The 25,956-nt window shown below is 42.2% G+C and overlaps 1 protein-coding gene across 1 annotated transcript in view; it reads left to right on the top strand.

The window, feature by feature from the left end:
• Positions 1–25,956, top strand: part of CPA6 (carboxypeptidase A6) — an 88,819-nt gene that overhangs the window by 58,324 nt on the left and 4,539 nt on the right. The window contains exons 6-9 of the mRNA XM_086466008.1: positions 2,983–3,087; positions 17,361–17,471; positions 17,722–17,812; positions 23,341–23,543. Of these exons, the coding sequence (XP_086322134.1) occupies positions 2,983–3,087; positions 17,361–17,471; positions 17,722–17,812; positions 23,341–23,543 (510 nt within the window). The remainder of the gene's footprint in view (positions 1–2,982; positions 3,088–17,360; positions 17,472–17,721; positions 17,813–23,340; positions 23,544–25,956) is intronic.

Raw genomic sequence — 25,956 nt, 5'->3', positions numbered from 1 at the left:
AGAATGGTGGGGGTGGAAAGCAACCTCTGGAGATCATCTAGTCCAACCCCCCTGCTAAAGCAGGTTAGCCTAGAGCAGGTTGCCCAGGATCACATCCAGGCGGGTTTTGAGTTTCTCCAGGGAAGGAGACTCCACAACCTCCCTGGGCAGCCTGTCCCAGTGCTCTGTCACACTCAGAGTAAAGAAGTTTTTCCTCATGTGGAGGTGGAATTTCCTGTCCCCCCAGTTTGTCCCTGTTGCTCCTTGTCCTGTCACTGGGCACCACTGAAATGAGCCTGGTCTCATCCTCTTGACACTCGACCTTTAGATATTTATAAGCATTGATAAGGTCCCCTGTCAGCCTTCTCTTCTCCAGGCTAAACAGACCCAGGTCTTTCAGCCTTTCCTCATAAGAGAGATGCACCAGTCCCCTCATCATCTTCGTAGACTGACGCTGGACTCTCTCCAGTAGTTCCCTGTCTCTTGAACTGGAGAGCCCAGAACTGGACACAGCACTCCAGATGTGGCCTCACCAGGGCAGAATAGAGGGGGAGGAGAACAACCTTCCTCGACCTTCTGAACACACTCTCCTTAATGCACCCCAGGATACCATTGGCCACAAGGGCACATTGCTTGCTCATGGATAACTTGCTGTCCACTGGGACTTCCAGGTCCTTCTCCACAGAGCTGCTTTCCAGCAGGTCAGCCCCTAACCTGTACTGGTGCATGGGGTTACTCCTCCCCAGGTGCAGGACCCTTGCTGAACCTCATTAGGTTCGTCTCTGCTCAACTCTCCAGCCTGTCCAGATCTTGCTGAATGGCAGCACAGCCACTCCTCCCAGTTTTGTGTCATCAGCAAACTTGCTGAGGGTGCACTCTGTCCCTTCACCCAGGCCATTGATGAATATGTTGAACAAGACTGGATCCAGTACTGACCCCTGGGGAACACCACTAGTTACAGGCCTCCAGCTGGACTCAGCGCCACTGATCACAACCCTCTGAGCTCTGTCCTTCAGCCAGTTCTCAACCCACCTCACTGTCCACTTGTATATTCCACACCTCGTGAGCTTACCTATGAGGATGTTGTGGGAGGCTGCATCAAAAGCCTTGCTGAAATTGAGGTGAACAACACCCACTGCCCTCCCCTCATCCACCGAGCCAGTTATGCCATCATAGAAGCTATCAGGTTGATCAAGCATGATTTCCCCCTTGGTGAGTCCATGTTGACTACTCCTGATTATCTTTTCCTTCACATGCTTAAAGAATGGAGGGATGGAGGTAAGGCTGACTGGCCTGTAGTTTCCCAGGTCCTCCTTCTTGCCGTTTTTGAAGACTGGAGTGACGTTGGCTTTCCTCCAGTCCTCAGGCACCTCTCCTGTTCGTCACAACCTTCCAAAGGTGATGGAGAGTGGCCTAGCAACAGCATCTGCTAGTTCTCTCAGCACTTGCAGGTGCATCCCATCAGGTCCCATGGATTTGTGGGTGTCCTGTTTGCCTAAATGATCTCTAACCCAATCCCCCTCGACCAAGGGACAGTCTTCCTTTCTCCAGACTTCCTCTCCTACCCCCAGGGTCTGAGATTCCTGAGGGCCAACCTTATCAGACTGGCAAAAGACTGAAACAAAAGCGGCATTCAGTAACTCCGGCTTCCCTGTGTCCTCTGTGACCAGGGTACCCACCGCCTTCAGCAGCGGACCCACATTTTCCCTAGTCTTCCTTTTGCTACCGATGTATTTGAAGAAGCCCTTCTTGTTGCCTTTGACATCCCCAGACAGATTTAATTCCAAGTATGCCTTAGCCTTCCTCGTTGCATCCCAGTATACTCTGACAACATTCCTATATTCCTCCCAAGTGGCCAGTCCCTTTTTCCACATGCTGTAAACTTCCTTCTTCCCTTTGAGTATTTCCAGAAGCTCCTTGCTCACCCAAGCAGGCCTTCTGCCTCTTTTGCTTGATTTCTTCCTCGTAGGGATGCATCAATCTTGAGCTTGGAGGCGATGGTGCTTGAATACTAACCAGCTCTCTTGGGCCCCACTACCTTTGAGAGCCCTAGCCCATGGTATCCCTCCAAGTAGGTCTTTGAAGAGGTCAAAGTTAGCTCTCCTGAAGTCCAGGGTTGTAATCCTACTTACTGCCCTTCTTCTTCCATGCAGGATACTCCACCATCTCATGATCACTACAGCCAAGGCTGCCCCAACCTTCACATCCCTGACCAGTCCTTCTTTGTTTGTTAGTATAAAGTCCAGCAGTGCACCTCTCCTCGTTGGTTGCTCCACCACCTGTGCCAAAAAGTGTAATGAACTTTTTCATCTTTAATGAATGGAAAAATAAAAAGCTGGAAAACTAAAAACCAAATCCTATTTACTTGGATTGGTTATGCATGGAGATAGATTACAGGACAAGTTCAATTAGCAGGATTTGGATTTAAGGGAATTGGAAAGTTTTGTGTTTATATACAACTTGGAAAGCAGTTATGCTGGAGAGGGACCCCAGAGGACTCTGGAGCCCTTCTCAGCACGTGCCACATATGCTTCCTCTTTAGCTACTGACAAAATTCCAGGGCTGTGCGGTCTCAACTCACATTATTAGGACCACAAATTAGAGGGTGTCAGCAAGACGCAAAAAAAATATTACTTTCCATGTACTTTTCTTTTCATCTGCTGTTGCAGAGTTCTGAAAATTTGATTCTACACCAGGCTATTCCTGTAGCATCATTTTTTGTCACCCTGCTCCATGTGATTTTTAAGGCTATCATTCCTCATACAAGAGGAATTGACAGATTTCACTTTTCCTGTATCTTTTTTTCCATAGATCAGCTTCATTATCTTGGCATACCTGCATATCATTATCTTGGCCATGCCTTTGAAGACAATAAATTTGTGTTCCTTTATACAAGGAAATTCAAAATGGTTTAGTGTTTCTAATATTCTATTACTTTCTCATTGTTGTGTTTCACTAATGTCATGAGATTACTGATATTTGTATGAATATTCACACTTCAAGTTAGGTAAAAGATCACGGCCCTACAAGAAAGCTGTCTGGATAGACTGTGGAATTCATGCAAGAGAGTGGATTGGCCCTGCCTTTTGCCAGTGGTTCGTGAGAGAAGTAAGTTTAATGATTTACAGTCATGCACTTCCTTCAGTTCAATAAACATTGTGTTTTTCCTATAATCAATCTAACATATTATTAATAAGAAAAATAACTAGCTATTATACCGCCTTTTTTTTGCTTTTTAGAACACTTAAGTGCTTGATAAACAAAGCTGATAGCGACAGCCAGACACAGCTAGGCACAGGACAAAAGATGCTAGACACATATTGGCAGAGATATGAAGTAAGATTTTATTCCAAGACCTAAAAATGTAAAGATTGTAATTCTGACAATGGTCCAGGTAAATCAGTGCCAGTGTGTACTGTACTGCTTCAGATCAGTTCAGCAATACCTTTGCTTTAAGGACTTAGATTAAGAAAGACATTTCTCTTTTGTGTAATTCCATAGGAACAGGAAGCTAAAATAATAAAATCATAGAATACAATCATAGAATTGTTCAGGTTGGAAAAGACGTTTAAGATCATCGAGTCCAAGCTCAGTTCCCTCAGCCACTTCTCCCTGTTCTCCAGGCCCTTCACCAGCTTCGTTGCCCTTCTCTGGACACGCTCCAGCACCTCAATGTCCTTCTTGTAGTGAGGGGCCCAAAACTGCACACAGTATTCAAGGTGCGGCCTCACCAGTGCCGAGTACAGGGGCATGATCACCTCCCTACTCCTGCTGGCCACACTATTCCTGATACAGGCCAGGATGCTGTTGGCCTTCTTGGCCACCTGGGCACACTGCTGGCTCATGTTCAGACGGCTGTCAACCAGCACCCCCAGGTCCTTTTCCACCAGGCAGCTTTCCAGCCACTCATCCCCAAGCCTGTAGCATTGCATGGGATTGTTGTGACCCAAGCACAGGACCTGGCACTTGGCCTTGTTGAACCTCATACAATTGACCTCAGCCCATCGATCCAGCCTGTCCAGATCCCTCTGCAGAGCCTTCCTACCCTCCAGCAGATCAACACTCCCACCCAATTTAGTGTCATCTGCAAACTTGATGAGGGTGTGCTCAATCTGCTCATTCAGATCATCAATAAAGATATTAAACAGAACTGGCCCCAGTACTGAGCCCTGAGGAACACCACTTGTGACCGGCCACCAGCTGGATTTAACTCCATTCACCACCACTCTTTGGGACCAGCCATCCAGCCAGTTTTTTACCCAGTGAAGAGTACACCCATCCAAGCCATGTGCTACCAGTTTCTCCAGGAGAATGCTGTGGGAAACTGTCAAAGGCTTTACTAAAGTCCAGGTAGGCCGCATCCACAGCCTTTCCCTCATCCCACTAAGTGGGTCACCTGGTCATAGAAGGAGATCAGGTTAGTCAAGCAGGACCTACCTTTCATGAACCCATGCTGACTGGGCCTGATCACCTGGTTGTCCTGTATATGCTACATGATGGCACTCAGCATGATCTGTTCCATAGCCTTCCCCAGCGCTGAGGTTAGACTGACAGGCCTATAGTTCCCTGGATCCTCCTCTCAGCCCTTCTTGTAGACAGGCGTCCCATTTGCTAACCTCCGGTCATCTGAGACCTCCCTGTTTTGCCAGGACAGCTGATAAATGATGGAAAGTGGCTTGGTAAGCACTTCTGCTAGCTCCCTTGGCTGTATCCCATCTGGCCCCATAGCCTTACGTAGTAAGTGGTCTTGCAGGTCGCTAACCATGTCCCCTTGGATTATGGAGTTTTCATTCTTCTCCCTGTCTCCATCTTGTAGCTCAGGGGGCTGGGTACCAGGAGGACAACTGGTCTTTACTATTAAAGCCTGGAGCAAAGAAGGCATTAAGTACCTCAGCTTTTTCCTTATCCTTTATCATTATGTTTCCCCCCCACATCAAATAAAGGATGGAGATTCTCCTTAGCCTTCCTTTTTGTTGCTAATGTATTTATAGAAACATTTTTTTATTATCTTTTACAGCAGTAACCAGATTAACTGCTAGTTGGGCTTTGACCCTTCTAATTTTCTCCCTGTATAACCTCACAGTATACTTGTAGTCCTCCTGAGCTGCCTGCCCCTTCTTCCAAAAGTCATAAACTCCCCTTTTTTTCCTGAGTTCCAGCCAAAGCTCTCTGTTCAGCCAGCTGGTCTTTTTCCCCGCCGTCTCGTCTTTTGGCACATGGGGATGGCCTGCTTCTGCACCTTTAAGATTTCTTTCTTGAAGAATGTCCAGCCTTCCTGGACTCCTTTGCCCTTCAGGACTGCCTCCCAAGGGATTCTGTCAACCAGTCTCCTAAACAGACCAAAGTCTGCCCTCTGGAAGTCCAAGGCAGCAGTTCCACTGACCCCCCTCCTTGCTTCTCTGAGAATCAAAAACTCTATCATTTCATGATTGCTGTGCCCAAGACAGCCTCCAGCCATCACATCACCCACAAGTCCTTCTCTGTTCACAAACAGCGGGTCCAGCTGGGCTCCTTCCCTAGCTGGCTCCCTCACCTGCTGTGTCAGAAAGTTCTACTGCACATGCTCCAGGAACCTTTGGAGCTGATCTCCAAAGTTCAGCGTGCAACACATAGTGGTGGTGTCTTCTTCTTAATACTTCTGTTAGTGTAAAGATGAACAAACTTGCAACTATTTCTGAGCAGCTTTCCTACCCAGAACAGGCTGCAGTAAGGAAGGAAGATGTTTAGGCAGACAGGCAGTGGTGGGAAAGCCTGTTGCTCAAGTATGTCTTCCTTACCAAGGTTTTCCCATAAAGCACTACAATGTGGCAGCAAGGTAGAAATCACAAGGTTTCTCTGTAGAGTTTATGGCAGAATATTGGCTGTGTATGTGTATATAAAAACCTTCTGGTTGTTATTTCAGATCCTCAGAGAGTAGCTTGCTAGTAAAACTGTTTTGCTAACTATATAAAACCATTTCCCTAGATTAAAGAAAGTTTCTGCAGAGTTCTTTGAGACTACCAGAATGTACCACCTTTGTCTGCCCATCTCAGTCATGCATTGCCTTTGTTCACTAGTGGCATGTATTTTTGTCTTTTCTTAGAGCAATATTTGAATCCAGCATTAAAGCAAAAAGCATCAGCATAAGAATACATTGTGTCTCCATCATTATATTAAAAATGACTGGGAGAGGAGGAGAGACAAGATGATTAGATTGTTTGGTTTAGGATATTGCTTTTCTCATTAAATTAATTAGACATTTTTAGTAAAAACTCTGGGAAAACTGAAGGTCTTTCTGTGCTTCAAACTCTGCAATTCTCTTTTGCTGGCAAACTCCTCCCTTAAGCACCTCTGCAGCCCCACAGCCCACTTTCCATCCTCCCTGGTGCTTAGGGGCAGTTCTGAAAGGGCAGCTTGGAAAGAGATTTTTCCTGGCATATTTGTTCACTCTTAAGGAGTAGCACCACAAGCCCACTGATTTAAGGCAAGCAAAAGGAAATGTTGGATTTATGTGACACTAGCTTCTTTTCTAGCAGGAACAGCATACACACATTCCTTTACTGTGCAGGCAGTCTGAAATATTTTATTGAGCTTTCACTTCACCCTGCTATTTCTGTCACCTGTTTTTATTGTTGTACAATAACTCCTGTGTACAACTAGGCTTTTTAAGTGATTTAGCTTACAAGACAACCTCTATGTTGGAATGTCACTTAACATTCAAGCTCAAGACTGGGTGCTGCAGACTTGACCAGGTATTCCCACACAGCTTGGGAACCCTCGTTATCTTGCTTGCACCTCTGGAAGTTGAAGCTTCTGAGTGCCAGTGGATTTGCTGCAAGCAATGGAAGACACCACCTCCCACAGGGTGGAGATGCCACTGAGCAGCTGGCTGCTAGTGTGGCTTGCCAGGTTGTGGGCAGTGGCTCCCCACTTTCTACAAAGCATCTGGATTTGTTCAGCTGAGCAGGACCCGGCTCCCACATTTCTAGAAATGCAAAGCAGACTAAGGCAGATCAGACTTGGGAAGTGAGGATGTGAGGCTAGAGCATGGGAAGGCAAGAGGCTGCCTGCTACACAGGCCTTGTTCTGTATTCAGGCAAATCCAATAATTAGAGAAAACTAACAGAAGAACTAGAGAAAAGAGGAGAAAGATATAGAAGGTGAAGATTAAAAAGAGGAGATCGCGCAGGAAAGTTTTGTATTATGTGATAATATAAGTACAAAATGAGCTTACTCACATTTGAAACACGCAAAAGGAGAGTGAAGAATATTGTTTGGTTTGGGAGTTTGGATTTTTTTGTAGTTTTTTATTATTATCTACTCCAGTTCTAGTCTTGGCTCTGTATTCCAAAGATCTGGTGTTAACATCACTGTTTGTTTCTGTAGAAAGTGCCCCTGAATGCCTGTAGTCTCTGAGCTAAAGATAATCAGATGTTCTACCAGGGTTAGCAATACTGGTTGCCTCTGATAAACCCTACATCATGGTCATTGAATTCAAGTCAAGAAAGGGGACACCCTGCACACACAGGATTAGAGCTTTAGGCACCAGCTAATGAGCCACAGAGAAGTGTCTGTGCCTGTATTGTAGTAGAATACCAGTTAGGTTACAATGGAGTCCTACGCAACTTCAAGCCTTACTCAGCTGGAAAGGGGTGGAAAAAAGGCCCTGACAGTGGAAATATTGAGCCCTGTGGTAGAGTAGGGAAGCAAGAGGAACTGTAAAAGGAAACAGAACTGATTACATGTGGACTACGTTTGTTAACCTAGATTTTTAAAAAGACTGCATGGGATCTAATCATACATTAAAATATGTTGTGAAATATTACAAATTGGAAAGAAAGGGACTCTGTAATGTGTTATTACTTTGTAGAAAGCAGTAGACTTTAGAAACAAAATTTGTTTATCAGACATAACATGTATTTATCCAAAATGAAATATCCCTCATAGAAACAAAGAAGCAAAACCTATAGACTTTTTGCAGAAGTACAATTATATATGTATATGTGTTAAATAAGAACATTTAACTCCTCTTCATTGGGTGTGCAATTGTGAGAGGAGAAGCAGAATTCAGATATCAAATTATCCCGACCTCAAATTTAGGATTTTACTATTGTTCTAAAAATCTGAAATACGGTTCACAGGTTACTATTCAAGTTAACATCAAAACTAGAGTCTGTTTGAGTTTTAGAGGAAGCAGATGAGGATTCCCATTACATCTGGTTTGACTTTCTTCCCTCTAGCAGATGCTGCCATTTGATCTATGTCAATGACGTATAATCTTGAAATGTCATTCATACAACATAGAAGAGATGAGACTTTAAGATGCACTATTCTTCGTTTCTGATGTAGGAATTTGTATTTCAAGATTAGAAAATTGAAGCAATGTAATTGAAAACCTTCAAGAAGCAAGCACTGATTGTACTTCTTGATAAAATGTTCTAAGAAACCCACAGCAACTGTAAAGGAAACATCCATTAAGATCAAGTGCATCCACCTGAGGGAGTGGCCTCATTGGGGCCTCAAATGAAGGTGCAAATAGCCTCACACTTTGGAAATGCAGTAACCTCCATCATCATCTTCTTCTCCCATCCTCAAAAGTCAGCCTTTTTAGGAAAAATACTAGCATACATTGACTGGATTCAGTATATCTGCATCTCAAATGTGAACTGTGGCTTGCTCTTCCATAGACTCCCTAGGCTCCTACGTTTTTCAAAAGTTTGTATCTTGAGGACCGTCCTCAAAATAATGTTACTGTTCTTTGAATGTGGGTCAGCTTACATTGCATTGCACAGCACCACTTTTGTGGTTTTTTTTTCCTGGATGAGCAGTGCTACCGTCTGCTTCTTCTGGGACAGAACCTAGCCAGTATCTAAGGTCCTTACTGAAAAAATGATCAGAAGTACTTCTGAGCCTTCTGAATTTGATCAAGGTGACTTGATAAGCATGGTTCAGGCATTGACCTTGCTAGACTACCCATGAATGTTCTGTCACTCCTATCCACAGGCCCACTGGAAAGGAGCTGTGTAGTAGAGGAATCCAAATCCACATCTCTGAAGCCCTGCTCATCCTGCAGCACTGTATCATCCCTTAAAGACTGGCCATAATAGCGCTCTCATCTCAGAAGAATCTCAAATCTGAAAAGAATATCAGTATGCTCTGTATACTTTAATTTGTGAGATGTATGGCTGAAAGTCCAAATTCTGAAATGTGTGTGTTCTATGATCCCAATTATTTGAGTTCCCAAATTATTCAAGATGATGTGCTTGTGCTTCATCTTGCACTCAGGGAGCAGACAGGTAACCGCAGACAAGGAAGTTAAAGGCTGGGGGCAGATTTTTTTTTTTTCAAATGCTGACATTGGTATTGATTGCTGCCAAAATCAGGCCTGAATCCCATCTTTTCACTCCATAATAACAAGCTAAGGCAAATACACGGACTGTCCAAGACGCAAAATGGCAACACCTGCCCCTGCTATTCTAAGCCTGAGACTGATTTATGAGTCACCTTGAGGGATGCATATGGGATGTATTCTGCCAATTAGCCAGCCATTAGGCTTGTGGACCAGGCCCCAGAGACCAGTCTTTACCAGGAATTTTGCAGGGTTCAAGACCTCAAATTCCTCCTCAGGAATTAAGTGCTTGACTGTAAAGACAGGGTACCTAAAATAACAGCACATACACATAGACAGAATTGAATAAGGACAACAGTGTGATTAGATGCAGGGCCAAGCAGGAGACCCAGACAGCATCAGTGTTTCCTTCTTCTGTGCCACGCCGGCCATGTGGCCAGAAGGTCATAAAGCTATAAGTATTCCTACTTTAAGGTCTGCTGAAAGCCAGTGTAGCACTCATTCTGAAAAATTCCGTAGTCCATGTCCTGATGGACAAAACATCTGCAATATGCTGCATCAACAGTCAGAGCAGCACTCAGTCATTCATTACAGTGCTGAAGGCCGCACTGTCAGGAAAACAGCTTCACATTCTGGATCATTTCTGAGTCTTGCTGAGCTCCATCAAAACTGGTAGTCCTTTAGGAGTCAGAAAATTTATTTCCCCTTGCTATCCACAACTACCAGAACCTCAAAATACTGGCTGATTATGAAATTCAGATACCAGTTTTTCACTCACTTCAGAAACAGTCTGATCTTGGGGGTGTGTAAGAAAGTTATGTGAAGCAACATACTAATGTTTGTTAAAGATTATATGCTTGAACTATCACTTGTCAACAGACTTAAGTCTTTTGAACAGGTACAGCTGAAATACCACGTTCCAACAATCTAGGTTTTCAGACTAATACTAATTTAAAGGATGCTAATTACACCTGTATTTAGTTTTTCTTTGAGACAATGTAATTAGTTCACACCCCACAATAGGCTTTCCATCTCCATTTTTCTGAGTTCTCCAAGCAGAAGTTCTGAACCACAGAGGAAAGAAAGCAAGGACCCGACTGCCTCTCTTGATACACTTATACCACTCCTGTTCCTGGGGACAGATACACCACTGTTCTTAATCTATCTTTGGGAGCCGGCTCTTAGAAACCTGAAGAGGTTTTGAAATAATTTGAAATATTCCAAAGTGAATCAGAGGCATGCAAGGCCAAAACAAACACTACACCTGTAGATTTTTCCTTTCACCCTTTAGCTGGATACGTTCCTTCTTTATGTGGTCTGCTCCTTTCAGCTAAAGCTCTTCAGCTGATGTTGGTTTCACTTGACATTTTTTGTTGCACTTTAAACCATGGCATCTTCTTGCTCTGTGGAATCTTCCTGAGTTTTCCTCCTGTTCATTGATCTTTTAGTTCAGCCTTGTTTCAGGAAGGCCAGAAGCGTCTAAGGGCCGTGTCTTGGCCCCCTGCAACCTCCTTCACAGCTGCTAGTGATAATGGCACCATGAAGACCAGACTGTTTTCACCTTGAAGTACCATTCACCTGGTGACAGGTATCTCCATAAACACTTTGCAGCTCTTTCAGTAAATACAATACAATCATTGGAGATTAATTGTTATTGTTTGCCAGACTCTAGTCTCCCCAGCTGTCTTTTTAGCTGCCTAACCTCAGAGAAAAATTGACTTCTCCAAGGGTTCCCTACATATCCATTATCTGGAGGAAATATCCATCTGTTTCTTCCTGCAGCATCTATATTTGAAACACTCAGCCTTACTTATCTTTAGCTAACTCATTCTTCTCTGTCAGGAGCTTCTGCCTGAAACACTGTTTGTTTTCTTTCCATCAGAGAGATCACCTCTTCCAGCCTCTTCACTCAGTACTTCATTCATCAGCCTTTCAACAGGAAGAGGCGCTGGTACAAATGCAGAATCGGTTTTATCCTCATGGGTTTTTTTCGTCCTCCAAATGCTGTTCCTGCCATTTGAAGTTTCTGTGCAGTAATCATATCTATGTGTACGTAGTTTCTGCTTCTACTCAACATTCCCCCTCCACACCACAGCTGGTTCAGGTCTGAATGAGTTCCGTTATTTCGGCAGACATCTTGTACCCCTCTTTGCTCTGAGTATCTTCATCTCTCCAGCACATCCTTGCTACTGAAAACAGTGTGCACCACTGATGTGCGCTTCTGAGGGGAAGGAAGGTAATGTAGCAGCCAACACTACCAACAAGAGTTTCCTGGACTGGGCCCTCAGTTGTGATGCTTTTATTTTTTAATGGATGAAATCTAAGCCAATGCCAAAAAGTTGGAGTGCAGTACCACGGTATCACCACGACGAGGCATGTGACGCATTGTTTTAAAAGCAGCTGTGGCAAACCATTTTTATACTATGCAGTATTTCTTTCTCTTTTAGTCCATGGTGGATTTTCCCAGGTTCTAACCAACAGTAAGACAGTTTAGAGAAGGCACTTTCTTTTGCTATGACATCTTCACAGTGGCAAAAAAACAGTTAAAATGATTTCCAGTTTTCCAAAAGGGAGTAAGTACTGCATTATTTCTCTTGGGCACTTTCAACTACACAGCTGCATCCTCCTGCCTATCAATGATCTTAAGAAAGTAAGAATTACTTTCATTTTGCTTGCAGCTATTCATTTTTCACAATGTGAATACATCTTTATAAAATAAAGGTAACCCTGCAGCTGTGTTGTGCCTATAGTAGGAATTCTTCAATGACTGGTAGTGCAAACGCCTATGTAAGTATTAATAACTAGGACATTCAAATTCTACCCTGTGAAAGCTTTTGAGCTGATGGATATGTTCTTCTTCAAGGCATGAAAAGAATTCACATTGTTGTTCCAACATATTATTTCCCCTAGGGAAGAAATTCTGCTTTATATTTTAGCAGTCTACTCCTGTATGATGACGCTGAGTAATAAGGGACTCAGTAAAACTACTGATATGAAGAGACACTATTGAGCATGAGAAAGGACTGAGAAAGAAAATTCTTTGTGTTGGACAATTTAGTTGTTCCAGAAGTAGAATTACAAGCAATAATTTGCATCTTCTTATTTAACTGTGTTGCAACAATTTAATTAAACAATGTATTCGGGTGAGTTCTGTTGGGTTGCCCTCAATATGTACTACCCTGGACCAAAATAACTAGGATGTAAAATTCAAGAGTTACAATTTTCAGAGGTATATATCTTGGTGGGTCTCCACCAAGTTGGTGGGTATTACCTTCATACAATTATTAGTAGAGAAGTTTGTGTTGCCCTTTCCAAAGCATTCACAGTGCTTCAGAATAACTCAGGCCTTTACTTTCCCCACTAGGCAGTCCTTGACTTATTGGGGACCTATGAGGGCTTTTTTATGTACTCCCTCTCAGAGTGGAACCAAGAAGTTGTATCTCCTGTTTCCACTAAGATCTGTGCAACTATACAGCTTCTTCCCCACAGATCCTGAATTTGCTTGGGTGGTCCCAGCCTTGCATAAGCTTCATGGAACTACTGTTTTCTTCTCTAACATGCCAATCATGCCATTGTTCCTCTGCCTCTTCTCTGCTTTAGCATCTTCTCCATTTGCATCCTTAATCAGCAGCATAAGCAAACAGGTCCTTCTTTTCAGACTCTTTATGGGCTTTCTTTGTACTGTTGCACAGTAGTTGCAGCACACTCGTCTTTCTCAGTGGTTGTTTCTGGATTCCTTCTGTGGGAAACGCTCCCAAAGATGAAGGAAGATTTTGCTTGGTGTTAAACAAAAAAATAAATCAGACCCAGTTCAAGCTTCAGCCTTGAAAATTTGACCCTTTGATTTAAGCCATTTGTTTTTAGATACTCAGTTGTACCTTTGGCCTTAATAACAGGCTTACCACTCTACTGGTGATGTGAGTGCCAAAGCAGGACTCTAGCCATAAAGGGAAAATGATGTACTGCTTCCAAGACAGAGCTAAATACTAACGTACCAAACTGATAAAGTGGCAATGAAGGCCTGAATGGCAGATCATAGTGTCACCCCACTAAAGTGTAAGATGTACAGACAATAGTAAAACATCGTATGTTACCATCAGAAAGGATGTTTTAACTGATATCTTAATAATGGCATGGAAGAGCTAATCCTGTTTTGTCAGAAGCAGATTTATGCGATTTCTGGTAGAACAGCAATGGAGTCAATTCTCTGTGCTAAAATGGTAACTGTGTAATTCAGAGTGATTGTTTAATTCAAAACCAGAAACAGCAAAAGCCAATTGTTACCTTAAATTTCATAATAATTAATTGTGGGACAGCAAACCATTATTAAGACCAACTGCGATTTCAGAGTTTCTCTCAAACCTGTCTCCTTGCTTTGTCCTTCTCAGTCAATCCCTGTGCTTTATAAAAAGCCCAACTGCATCCTAAATCCATTTTAAACTCTTGCCTTTTGTTGCCTTGGCGGTTTACAATACAGCTTTTTTGTTCACTTTGCCCCCAAAATTAATTTCCTATAGACCAGATCCTCAGGTAGCCTAAGCTGGCGTCACTCTATCAACAACCACCACTCTGCTGATCCAGATGATCGAGCCCCCTCCTATTAATCATCGGTCCTTTCCCCTGTCCCCCAGGCAGATTGCTTGCACGGTGTTGGCAGGGTTCTTGTATCGTCTGTTCATTCACTAATAACACTGTTCAGCATGTATTGAGCCAGTCTGTCTCTCTATACGTTGAGCAGCAAAGCTGCTATTGATTGCATGAAAGGGAAGCAGGATGGAGACCTATAAAGTTGTGTTACTTTGTATTCTGAGAGCTCTCTGCAAACTACCATGTAGTTAATTCATTAAAGGTTTATATTCAGCTTGCTGGTGTCATAGTGAAGAGAAAACATTTCAATGCTGCTGTGGGGGCAGGGGTGTAGTTCGCATGTTCATTGTTTGGAGGATTTGAGAGTCACGTCACAAAAGGCAAGTTGTGGGCTTCGCTGCAGCAAGGACACACCTTAGTAACTGTAAGGCACATTGCCAAACACCTCTCTGTTAAGGGACGAAAGATTATACAGTCTGTGTTGTCTGATTACATACATCAAATAAAATTGCCAGATGAAAACAGTATGAAGGCCAAAATATTTTTAGCAGAAAGAGTGAATATGATCTCACTTACACCAGGTTACACTATCTAAACTCTTGCTTTCCATGAAGAAGAAAACAGCACCGATCCATTACATTTTTAGTGGAATGCTACTCTAAAAGGGTAACCAGATTATTAAGATAAACCATATATGCTTTAAAGAACAGAATTGATTGACTGACATATTTGGCTATAAATCAACTTTAAGACTTAAAATTTTGAAGAGTATTACTGGGGACTATAATGATTTCTAAAGTCTCTCCTAGTATTTTGTCAAGGACAGCAGGCATTAAAAGAATACAGAGTGGCTCTAAAAATTGAAAGGGTGCTTGACATTTTGCAGTCTTATGTTTTGTTTTGGTTTTTAAATGGTGGTGCTTTTACCTAGCAAGAAAAATATATTCTTCACAGGATTTAAAATGTAAAAAAAGTCTTAATTCAAATTATCTTCTTTATGTTACTTTTTGCAAATTCGGAAAGGTTCTGAAAAATTTGCAAACCTTATCCATGCAATTTTTAAGGCGTGTATTTCCTTAAATTAATTAATAATCTGTGGTTATTTTAAGGAGATGATTTTAAGAGTGTTTTAAAGAGTTTAATCTTATAGCATTGCAGTTTAAAATAGAGTATATAACACTACAGGGTAACAAAATGCATCATTACAGATGTGACTGACAGCAAAAGAATGGCATACAGATACAGGCAAATATGCCAATCTCATTATCTCTGCTATGTAAATACCCACCATGAAGACACAACCTAAGCTTAATTTTAGACAGTATTAACTGTCTAAAAAGAGAAAAGCATTAAAAAGTCAAGGAAGTGGTGTGTGGTGTCTTATTTCCTCCCCAGCCAAATTACTTCTCCCTGAAATAAGCATGATAAAAATGTTCATTTTTCTTAACTCACATTTTGGAGCATGACTTGGTTCTATTTCCCCTGTAAGAACAGTCTTACAGATTTAACATCCATACTTTCCATACAGGCTCTTAATCCTGTGAAGATTTAAGTGCAGGGCTAGTTTAATGTACAGAGTAGCCCTAGTTACTTCAGTATGTGTTTTCTGCATGTGGAACATCAATGAAACAGAGCCCTTGTTTTCACAGTTACTATTTTTGAGTAACTATTGATTTATGTTTTGAAAAAATTACTTTTTACTATAGCTGCAGTTCCCTGAATACCAACATTTTTATCCAAATGTATTTGTAGCCTTGATGTGGCTTCCTAATGCAAGTAAATCAAATTTAAATGCAATACCATTTCAGCTAAGAATCTTTGGGGAATTTTTGGCATGTGGGCCAGGGGACCTGTGACTTCTGCATGGGCCAAGGACTTTCTCCCACGCAGTCCGTGGCTCCACCAAGCTTCCCCTTAAAAGCCCGCTGTCATCCTCTTCTCCCTTGTGATAGAAACACCCTCTTTCAGCATCTCGTCCCACCCTGCAGTGCTCCATGCTGTGCTGTCCCAGCTGCTGCCCACATCTCATTTCAGGCTGTGCTGTGCCCCTTTTGCCCTCTATTGCTCACCTTCCCCTCCCCTTCCCTGGCTGGTAGAGAAGGAGAGCTCAGTGTGGAGTAGCACTGGGTGACTCAGTAGCTTTGCACAGGGATGCTGTGCTTTGAATCTGCAAGTGAGGCTGAAGGATCTGCATGTGCAGAGCACTGCTGGGAGGGAAGCTGAGGCTGGGTGAGGAGAAAGCACCGCATGACAGAGAGGTGGTTAATGAACAGCTTAGAAAAAGCACTCACTAGGCCATCAGTAAAGAAAACAATGTTCAGACTCCTCCATGAGTGAATTTCAGCTCCAAACATCTCCAATTGTATGAGTATTTCTTACAGGTATTCCACAAAAAGTGTCCGTCAGCTCCCATGTCAGCTCCAATAATCTAAACAGCTGCATGGTTAGGAGCACAGAAGTATCGAATTCCTGTGCTTGATACTGTTCCCTGGCATTTGTCAAATGAAAAGCTTTTAGCTTAGTTTATTTCAGAGCAAGCATTTCACTTTGCCCCCCAAACACATGTTACTTCTTGGATCTGAAGGGACAGAAATACTGGAGCGCAGAAGGCTGTAATCTCAGCACCAGGTGGAGCAGAGCCAGCCTCAGGCATCCCTCGGAACCCAGCGTCACTGTGCTACACTTTCCGCCTGGCAGGCGAAGCACTTGATTCCTCGCCTTACAGAATCAAGACAAACTTTGAAGGATGGAAGTTTGATCCCAGCTATGACATCATCAAGTTTTTGCTACAGCAAAAGCTTGGAGTCCAAACTTCCTGAAACTGGTAAAGGAGCATCCCTGGTACTAGCAAACAGAACTGCTGAGGAGCCTTTGTTTTGCTGTATTTTTCTAAAATGTAGAATGGAAAAATATACTTTCCCTACTTAGACTTCCTCTACTAACCTTTATACTTGAGGTTGTCCAAAAGTAGAGGGTTTTCTAAATTATAAAGGAATAAGCTGCCAGTATTGATGATTGTGCATGTCATGAATGACTTTGAATGCATCAAAAGCTTATGCAAATCATCACCTGGTGGAAACAACAGCACTCCACAGTCTTACAGGAGCTAAACTCGTTTCCTCAACTAAGAATCTGTTCCACTGACCTTCAGCTCCTATGTCAAGAAACACTTCGTATGCATTTGCTTCTCTGTAATGTGAGTTGTGTTTTGTTGGCTATTGAAAGTAACTGAGAAGCAGAGAGATAGGATCCTTTGAACACCTTTTTCACATGTTCACCTGCTGCCTTTAATCACATTTGCTGGAAGATGTCAGCCTTTCAGGTACAGCTCTGAGAATGTCAGTGGTGCCATGAGATCAGGCCTCTGTACTGCCAAAGGCCACGTGACTGTCTTAGCCTGTCACAATACTTAATCAGGAAATTATTTTTATTATGGAAACTACTTTCTTTGGCTTTTCTGCTTTAGGCTCTTCAGACATACCAGACTGATCCTGCCATGAGAAAGATGCTAACTCAGCTGTATTTCTATATCATGCCTGTTTTTAACGTGGATGGATATCATTTTAGCTGGACAAATGTAAGTAGCATCAGTAGTATTACTCAAAAAGTCGTTCAGACAGGAAAGATTAATAGTTGTTACATCATTCAAAGGTGACTTTCTGTAAAACCTGGTCCATCACTTTGTGGCATGCAAAATGGAAGTAAATTACTCCAGTTAAAATATAATACTGAATATGTTTACCAGGGTTGTTTTTTGATGTGTACAAATCAGATTTTTGCAAAAATATAGTAATATTGCTATTTATCTATTTCATAACTTATGTTAGGATCGATTTTGGAGAAAAACAAGATCAAAGAACACGAGATTTCGGTGTCATGGTGTTGATGCTAATCGCAACTGGAAAGTGAAATGGTGCGGTAAGTCTGGAGATACTTTGGTCCACCAGTTCAGATTATCCTCTGTTTGATTATCCAACAGAGTAAGTATCACAGAATCACAGAATGGTAGGAGTTGGAAGGGACCTCTGGGGATCATCTGGTCCAAGTCCCCCGCCAAAGCAGGTTAGCCTAGAGCAGGTCGCCCAGGACTGCATCCAGACGGGTTTTGAGTATCTCCAGAGAAGGAGACTCCACAATCTCTCTGGGCCACCTGTTCCAGTGCTCTGTCACCCTCAGAGTAAAGAAGTTTTTCATCATGTTCAAGCGGAACTTCCTGTGTTCCAGCTTGTGCCCGTTGCCCCTTGTCCTGTCACTGGGCACCACTGAGAAGAGCCTGGCCCCATCCTCTTGACACCCACCCTTTAGTTATTCATAAGCATTGATAAGGTCCCCTCTCAGCCTTCTCTTCTCCAGGCTAAAGAGCCCCAGGTCTCTCAGCCTTTCATCGTAGGAGAGATGCTCCGGTCCCCTCGTCATCTTAGTAGTCCTCCGCTGGACTCTCTCCAGTAGCTCCCTGTCCCTCTTGAATTGGGGGGCCCAGAACTGGACACAGCCTCCAGGTGTGGCCTCACCAGGGCAGAGTGGAGGGCAAGGAGAACCTCCCTCGACCTGCTGGCCACACTCCTCTTAATGCACCCCAGGACGCCATTGGCCTTCTTGGCCACAAGGGCACATTGCTGGCTCATGGTCATCCCGTTATCCACCAAAATTCCGAAGTCCCTCTCTGCAGAGCTGCTCTCCAGCAGGTTGACGCCCAACCAGTACTGGTGCGCGGGGTTATTCCTCCCCAGGCGGAGGACCCTACACTTGCCCCTGTTAAACTTCATTTGGTTCTTCTCTGCCCAGCTCTCCAGCGTGTCCAGATCTCACTGAATGGCAGCACAGCCTTTTGCTGTATCTGCCACTCCTTCCAGCTTCGTATTGTCAGCAAATTTGCTGAGAATACACTCTGTCCCTTAAAGGGAGGTTAGGTCACATCTGTTGTGGAGTGTTCTCTTTTCCATAATTAAACTTGAAGTCACTTTCCTATAAAGCCACAAGCCAGGGCTCAGATCTTCCTTCTAGCTTCTAAAAAGTTAAAAGTACTGAACTTTGGAAAAACACATCTCATCACAAGTAAAAAGATTTCATGGTAAGTGTGGCGAATGTAAAAAACCGCACATACAGCTGTTCTGTATTTCTGCAGTCATGTAAATAATTTGAAGCACGGTATTGACCCTGACCCATCACATTTCAGAATTTACCTGACTACAGCTTTAGGAAACATTTCATTTTATTTGGTTTGTCATTTCTCTGAAATGGCTTTAGCTTTGGAAATGTCAGACTTGCTTTGTTGGCCTCACAGAGAAATGTCTGAGAATATTTTAAGGCCATTATTATTAGTGATTTAATAAAGAAAGAAGGTGCTTCTAAATGCATGGAGATCTAATTTTAAACTTCCAGCACTTCTGTAAATACATTCGTAGAAATTGACCTCAATTTTGCATAGAGAATGCAGCAATAATGAAATACTAGGGGAAGATTTGGAATGGGTCCACTTGAAGAAGAAATGGTGTTTTGTGAAATCTTTCAACAAGACAGTGCAGCTCATGCAGGAGTAAGCAGCTGTACAAGTTCTGGTGCAGCAGAAAGCAACAGCACCTCGTGAAATACAGCAATATACACTTGGTTTTGCTGACCTGCTCTCCCATCTTGAGCAACTTCCCTTCACCTCTGTGCAACTGTGTTCTCCTCCAGAATTCATCCATCTTCCTGATTTACATTATAAACTTGTAAAGACAGAAATTGTGTTCACATAGTGCTAGCGCAATGTAGCCCGTCCCTTCCGCCCACCCCTCTTCCACTGGAAGTCTCTAGATTTTTCCTCAGTTCTCCGATTACTTGCCGTAGGAGTAAGCACTGTACAGTCTGGCTTGCAGCAACTGGATTCTTTAAGTAGATTTTTGAGAACTGTAAGGATAAAAGTGAATGGGACTAATCTGCCTGGGGAGATTACAAATGAGGGAGAGTGAGCAGAAGCATACATTCAATACAGTGTGCACCTGTGAAATATGCTTCCAGGTTTTTTCGACTCTACTTGCAGTAACGAGAAGACTGACACAGAGGCAGTTACAGAATTGGGTTAGTTGAGAATCCCTCCACTACCAAAGACACTTCAAGGGCTGCTGTTATGATCTTTAAAGCAATTTTATGCTGCAAAAATAATGTAAAAATGAACCGAAGTCCTATTGTCAACTTTTAGTTAAATGCCTAAGTCACACTGCAGTATTTTGGGGGCATACATGAACTGTTCAGAAGACAGCCACCAGCATAGTTGGAATGAAGAGTTCTCTTACAAATTCTTCAGAGCCATATTACAGGTACCTATTGGTGCAACATTAATACTCACACAGTGCCTTTTATTTCTAGTCCTAATTCATCTTTCTTGGATTCAAATCACTCTACTCCTCCCTCTTCCTGCTCCATAGCCACTGTATTAAAGCACACATTTTACTCAGTCCTGAAAACTTTTGCTTAATTTTCAGTAAAGAAACATTTTTCCTAGGCTGAGTGAAACTATAATACACACGTGTTGTGTGTTGTAATCTACTATTTGTTGGATTTCTCCCCTGCACTGAACATGAAAGACAGGTCCCCAGCCTGGGTTTAAAAAATAAAAATTCCTTGAAGGTTGTCCCCACAAAGCACTTGGTTTTCTTCCCTCACCAAACCCCAAACTCTGTCTGATTCTCTATTTTGCCAAAGAACAAAGAGCTCTTTTATGAACTGGACTGACTGGTGCTCAGAAGGTTCTTACCCAGCTCCCCATGTTCTCATTAATCTAACACTAAATGAGACAGAGAAGAATCTGGATCATATCACACTTTGAGGCTTACTAATCATGGTGTGCTAACATTTAATGCTGCGTATGCTTGTAAAAACCTTTTAATTCAGTTCAGTCACACTTACAGTTTGTAGACAGGCTTGAACTTCACTGTGGGGCTTCCAGGCAGGTGTGTTGTGGCAGAATCTGGCTGCAGCAAAGCAGTGTGCTAGTGGTAAAGATAACACAGCATCCCTTCTGCTTTCCTCTTGCCTTCTAGTGTGGGACTTTGATGTAAGCTTTATGATGTTGCTTCTGTGTTCTTTAGGGACCAAGAAAAGGGCCATATCACTGACTGTGGTAGATTTCACTTTGCAGCGCCCCAAACCCAAAACAGTGCACAGAAATTGCACACAGACCGAGGTGGATACTGACAGCAAGATCTCTGGGTAGAAACGCTCCTTGCAATATATATGTATGCAATAATTGGCACAACGGTTTGATGTTCATGAAATAAGCAGCAACTTTAAAGCCAATAATGAGGTACTTAGAACTAAATTATGTCATAGGGCAAATCCAGTTAAAGGGGTTGTATCCAAAGCCTCCAAGAAAGCAGCACTGGGAGTTAAAATTTCCAGTGCATCCCAATTTCCAGTGCACCCTGTTGCTCATTGAGGACAGTATGACAGTACCCCATACCGGCAGAACTGCCTGCAAGGAAGTTTGAGAATCATGCTACAGCTCATGCAGCCTCCCAGTCTTCCTTCTGTACCAAAGCATTGGTTTTATCACTCTCTGCACACATTTCCTTTGTACATTTGATCTCATGATGGATGCTGGAGGATAATTGTCCTCCACCAGTATGCTATCAGGTACAAAAATAAGGCAGCACTGTAACATTTTACGCAATTTCATTTTCTTCTCATAACTGTAGCTCAGAAATTTCACAGGAGTTGATATATTTTTTCCTTCTTGTGTTACTTTAAAAGAACTTCCAGTATGAAAATTGAGGATATCCTTACATTATCCAAGGCCACCATGGAAACCCTCTCTTTTTGTTACCAACCAGCTTCACTTAAGGAAAAGCATTAATTACAGCTGGGAATGTAAATGGCTCATGATAGTAGGCTGGACAGTTTAGAGACTTTTTTTCTTCACTGAAAGTCATTAAACTGAGTCATATTTTACTATTGGGTCATTTTACCATTAGCTTGCAGGACTTGCTGTTAATATTAACAGTGATGTCCATTTTCATGATTCAGTATACAACACTGTTACAGGAGATGAAGTATCCATAAAAAAAGAAGCAAAGACTCTGAAGGCTCTGTTAAATAGCTCTCCTTTAGCTATATTATTTGACAAGACATCGAGAGAGAGTGCTCTTGGGATTTGGATGACTTGGTGGCCATCTGTTCTGCAGGGAGGACACCATCTGCCCTCTATATAACCCATCCCCTTATCCACTGCGATCTAAGCACTAATACCTTTTGAAATCCCCACCTGTGGCCATTGAGTGGTAGCCTCTATTTTCATATTACAAATGAAGCTGCAGCATGAAATTCTTCCACTTTAAAATTTTTTTTTGGCATTAAGTTGATTGCATAACCCTGTTTTAATTCATATTATTATGCCTTCTCACACACTGCTCTTTTCTTATTGTTTGAAGATGGCAGTACTTACTATACAAAGGAAAGCTAATAACGCACTGCTTCCGTAAGTCCCTGATGACACCAGGGAATGTTGCAACCAAACTTATTATTCTGTGGGCCAGTGTAAAATATGTGGCATTTTGAAATCACTGCAGATAAATGAGCAGAGTGGATTTGCATAAATATTGTTCTTTTAGGCCTAGGCCCTAAGGTGTAAATGAAATGGTGGCTTAGATCCAGAATCGCTAAATGATAAAGGAGCCACTGCCGCATCTCCTTTTCTGAGTTTCCTTTTTCAGTACCTCATGGGGTACTACAGGCAAGCCACACTTCTGCAGCTTGCTGCCACCTGGACAGGTTGACATGATGACAAATATCCTCACAACTGAACCCCTGCCCCAAACTTGAACGAAAATTAAGCCCTATGCAAACTGAGATGATTTCTGTTTAAGTTAGCAGAGCAGTCGTCCCATGTGGCTTGTCTGGTTTTCCCCATAAGGTTTGCAAGAGTAAAAATAGGCAGTAGTGAGAAACTATTCTCATGTTTTAAACTGGTCTCTCAGATAATGCTTGTTGAGGTTATCTACCTACCATTGTAACCACCATTGTAGTAGCCAGTATGTTAAAATGCTCTTAAAGGCTAGATTTGTCTTGGCAGTGTCTAGTGAAAGAGGTACAGCTCTGATTTCAAACAGACCAACTGACACCCTTCAAAGTTTTAATACTGGAATGCTATCATAAAATAGGTAGCTCATATGGAAAGCCAGGGAAGAAAATACAATGAAGTCAGGCTCTCCTTTTTCTGTTGGGTGAAAAACATGTCCACTGGGGAGAACTGCGTGTAGTTGGCCAGCTGGCAACTTAGTGTGTCTAGTAGATGAGCAAGCAGATTGCTGTACTGAGGTCCCACTGGCTCATGCCCATCGGTCACAAGAAAGCAATTTGTTTATTGCTTTTTACATTTTTGCATGCAGGCCCACACCAGCTGAGCCCAAAGTTGACCCTTGGAAATTCTCTGTGATCGTTCACCATCAACTTTCTCTTTCAATCTCTAGATGAAGGTGCTTCATTTCACCCATGTGATGACACCTACTGTGGTCCTTTTCCTGAGTCTGAGCCTGAAGTAAAGGCTGTTGCTCATTTTCTCCGCAAACATCGGAAACAAATAAAAGCCTATTTGTCCTTCCACGCATATGCACAGATGCTGCTGTACCCTTACTCTTACAAATATGCAACTATTCCAAACTTCAGCTGTGTGGTAAGTACATTAAAACTTGGGAGACTATGTTTCCCTATGTAATATTTTTTGGTACTTTTTTTTTTTTGAGATGAGACTTGTTTTTTCAATACTTTGCACATATCTAATACTGAGCAGTATTTATTCTGTATCTGCTTGTGATTGCATTTCTGGTTATATAACCTTCATTCAAAGTGAGTCAGCAGTAATTTGATTAAAATGGTATAATGCCTTCCATTCATCAGTCTCTTTAAATTACTTTATAGGATAAATCCCTGGGTTTTAATTCTAGTTATTATCATTTTATTTAATTAACTGTAATGGGAATTATGTAGTTAAGTCCTTGGGCATCTAGCTGAAATTCTGTCCCTTCATGCTTAGAACTTAAACACTAGGAGCACAAAGAAGATAATCTTCAATGTTATGAACAAAATAAAATTGATCTTTTTTTAATCAATTAGAGATCTCATAGATTTCACCAAAAGTAAAGCTTCGATCGCTTTCCATATCATCCTGCTCAGACAGAGTTTTTAACCCTTTAAGACAAGAAGTTAATTAAGATATGGGGCTTTTGTCTATTAGAAGAATAAGTTAATAAGAATATGGGGTTATTTACACAAGCCTATTGATTTACAGATACGTACATTTCATGTATTCCATGCTCATCCAAATGCAGAAGAACTATTCCCTCTGCACACAGTCTGAGCTCTGTTTTTTAGCCAGCCTCCTGTACATAAAACCCTCCCTATGGCTTAATATCTTAGGGAAACATGGCTAAGCTTTACTCTGTTTGCTCCTGCTCACAGACACACATTGCACCAACCAGTTTGCAAGCCTCTTTCTTTCACCCTTAGTCCCCAGTAAAATTACGTTGTCCATATATCTCCCATTTTGGCCTTGAAAGCTGCAGTGACTTTTAATTTACTAGTTTAAGCTAGTTTATTCCAAAAGAGCTTAACTGCACCTTAGCTTTACCCCGTGCACAATAAATGATGTGGTCAGTCCCTGGAGCTTCACTGAAATTTCACTCAGCTGCCCTCAGGAGGCTGAGCAGCCAACACTCCACAAAATGAACTCTCTTTGTGGGTTTATTTCTGTTAAGACACTTAATTTCATCAGCTACTAAAAATTATCCTGTCTGATGTCATACCTGGGAAATAGAGCAAATTAGAAGTTAACTAAGCAGCCAAAGGAGCTAAAAATATAAGACTTGTGGGGACTGACCACCCAACCCTGGACAGACTGTGAATAAATCCATGAATCTTCTTTTTGTTCTACCTTCACCACCCTCTTTTGGGGAGTTGCAAAGAGAAAGGGGTTCCCCATGTGAATTGATGTTTATTACTTACGAAAAAAACATAGACAGGATTTCATTCCTTGGAAGACCAGCAAGTGCAATAATATTTTTTTAAGACTGGGCAACACAGCAGAAAGTAAATACATGGTGTTAGGAAGAATCAGCATTTCCTCTGCAAGTAGATGATTACTGGGTATCTGATGAAAATATCCAGAGTAACATAAGGCAATAGCAGACACTGTGTCAGGAAACTCACTGCAAGGAAAAGGAGTCTCTAACTGAGAGTTTTCACATATACCAGTAAATCGTCAGTACAAGTTGCTCTTGTTGCTCAAGGGCTGTTTCCATTCTGAGACAGGGAGTAACTGCTCCTCAGCACACACATTCTGTCTTTCCATCTACAGCTTTTAGACCAAAGTATCCAGTTTGTGATGTGTAGTAGGTGTTCCCCAGGTTTGTGACACCTTGGATCAGGCTTCCCATCAGAGGGGGTGGGACACTAAAGGGACAAAGAAAGACACTGTTTTAGACAAATGTTTTAGCTCTGGACAAATGGAAGCCAAATCCCAATTCTGACTATTTTGCCAGTATTTAGACTCTATACTTCTTTTTATTGCAGTGGGTCAAAAAGAACAGGGAGGTTGGAATAAGAAACTGAAGTAATTTCCTGTTATTTAGAAACCTTGTTATGGGGATCATAGTGAAAATGAGTGGAATGCTGTTGCTTATTTATTTGTGTGTTTTAATATTTACCTACAGCCAAAGGCTCCATCACCTGGTGGCTCCTGAGTGAATAGTCTATAATATTTGAAGTGTCTAAAATGGTGACTTAGGCTGAGGTTTCAGATTCTCCAGTTCTCTTGGAAATTACAATGAGCTGGAAAGCAGCAGGTCTGTTTCCTGCTGCTGATGGAACAAAATTTGTTGGTCTGTGCAGTGGACAACTGTAGGACTCCACATACATAGAAGATAAATAACATTTGGTGCTATCAGGGGGCCACAATTAATCCTGAGCAGAAGAAAGGATGTTTCTGTCTGTGTCATATTCTAGTGAGCTGTCAGTACCATTTCGATTGAAGTGTTCAATTATTTAGGGTTGCTTTGAAACTTGAGATCTGTGTACTGATCACAACATGC

Source organism: Leptosomus discolor, chromosome 5 (assembly GCF_034619465.1).
Source record: "Leptosomus discolor isolate bLepDis1 chromosome 5, bLepDis1.hap2, whole genome shotgun sequence".
Classification (NCBI taxonomy): domain Eukaryota; kingdom Metazoa; phylum Chordata; class Aves; order Leptosomiformes; family Leptosomidae; genus Leptosomus; species Leptosomus discolor.
Note: the sequence above shows the minus strand (reverse complement) of the source record. Positions and strands in the feature narration are given on the sequence as shown.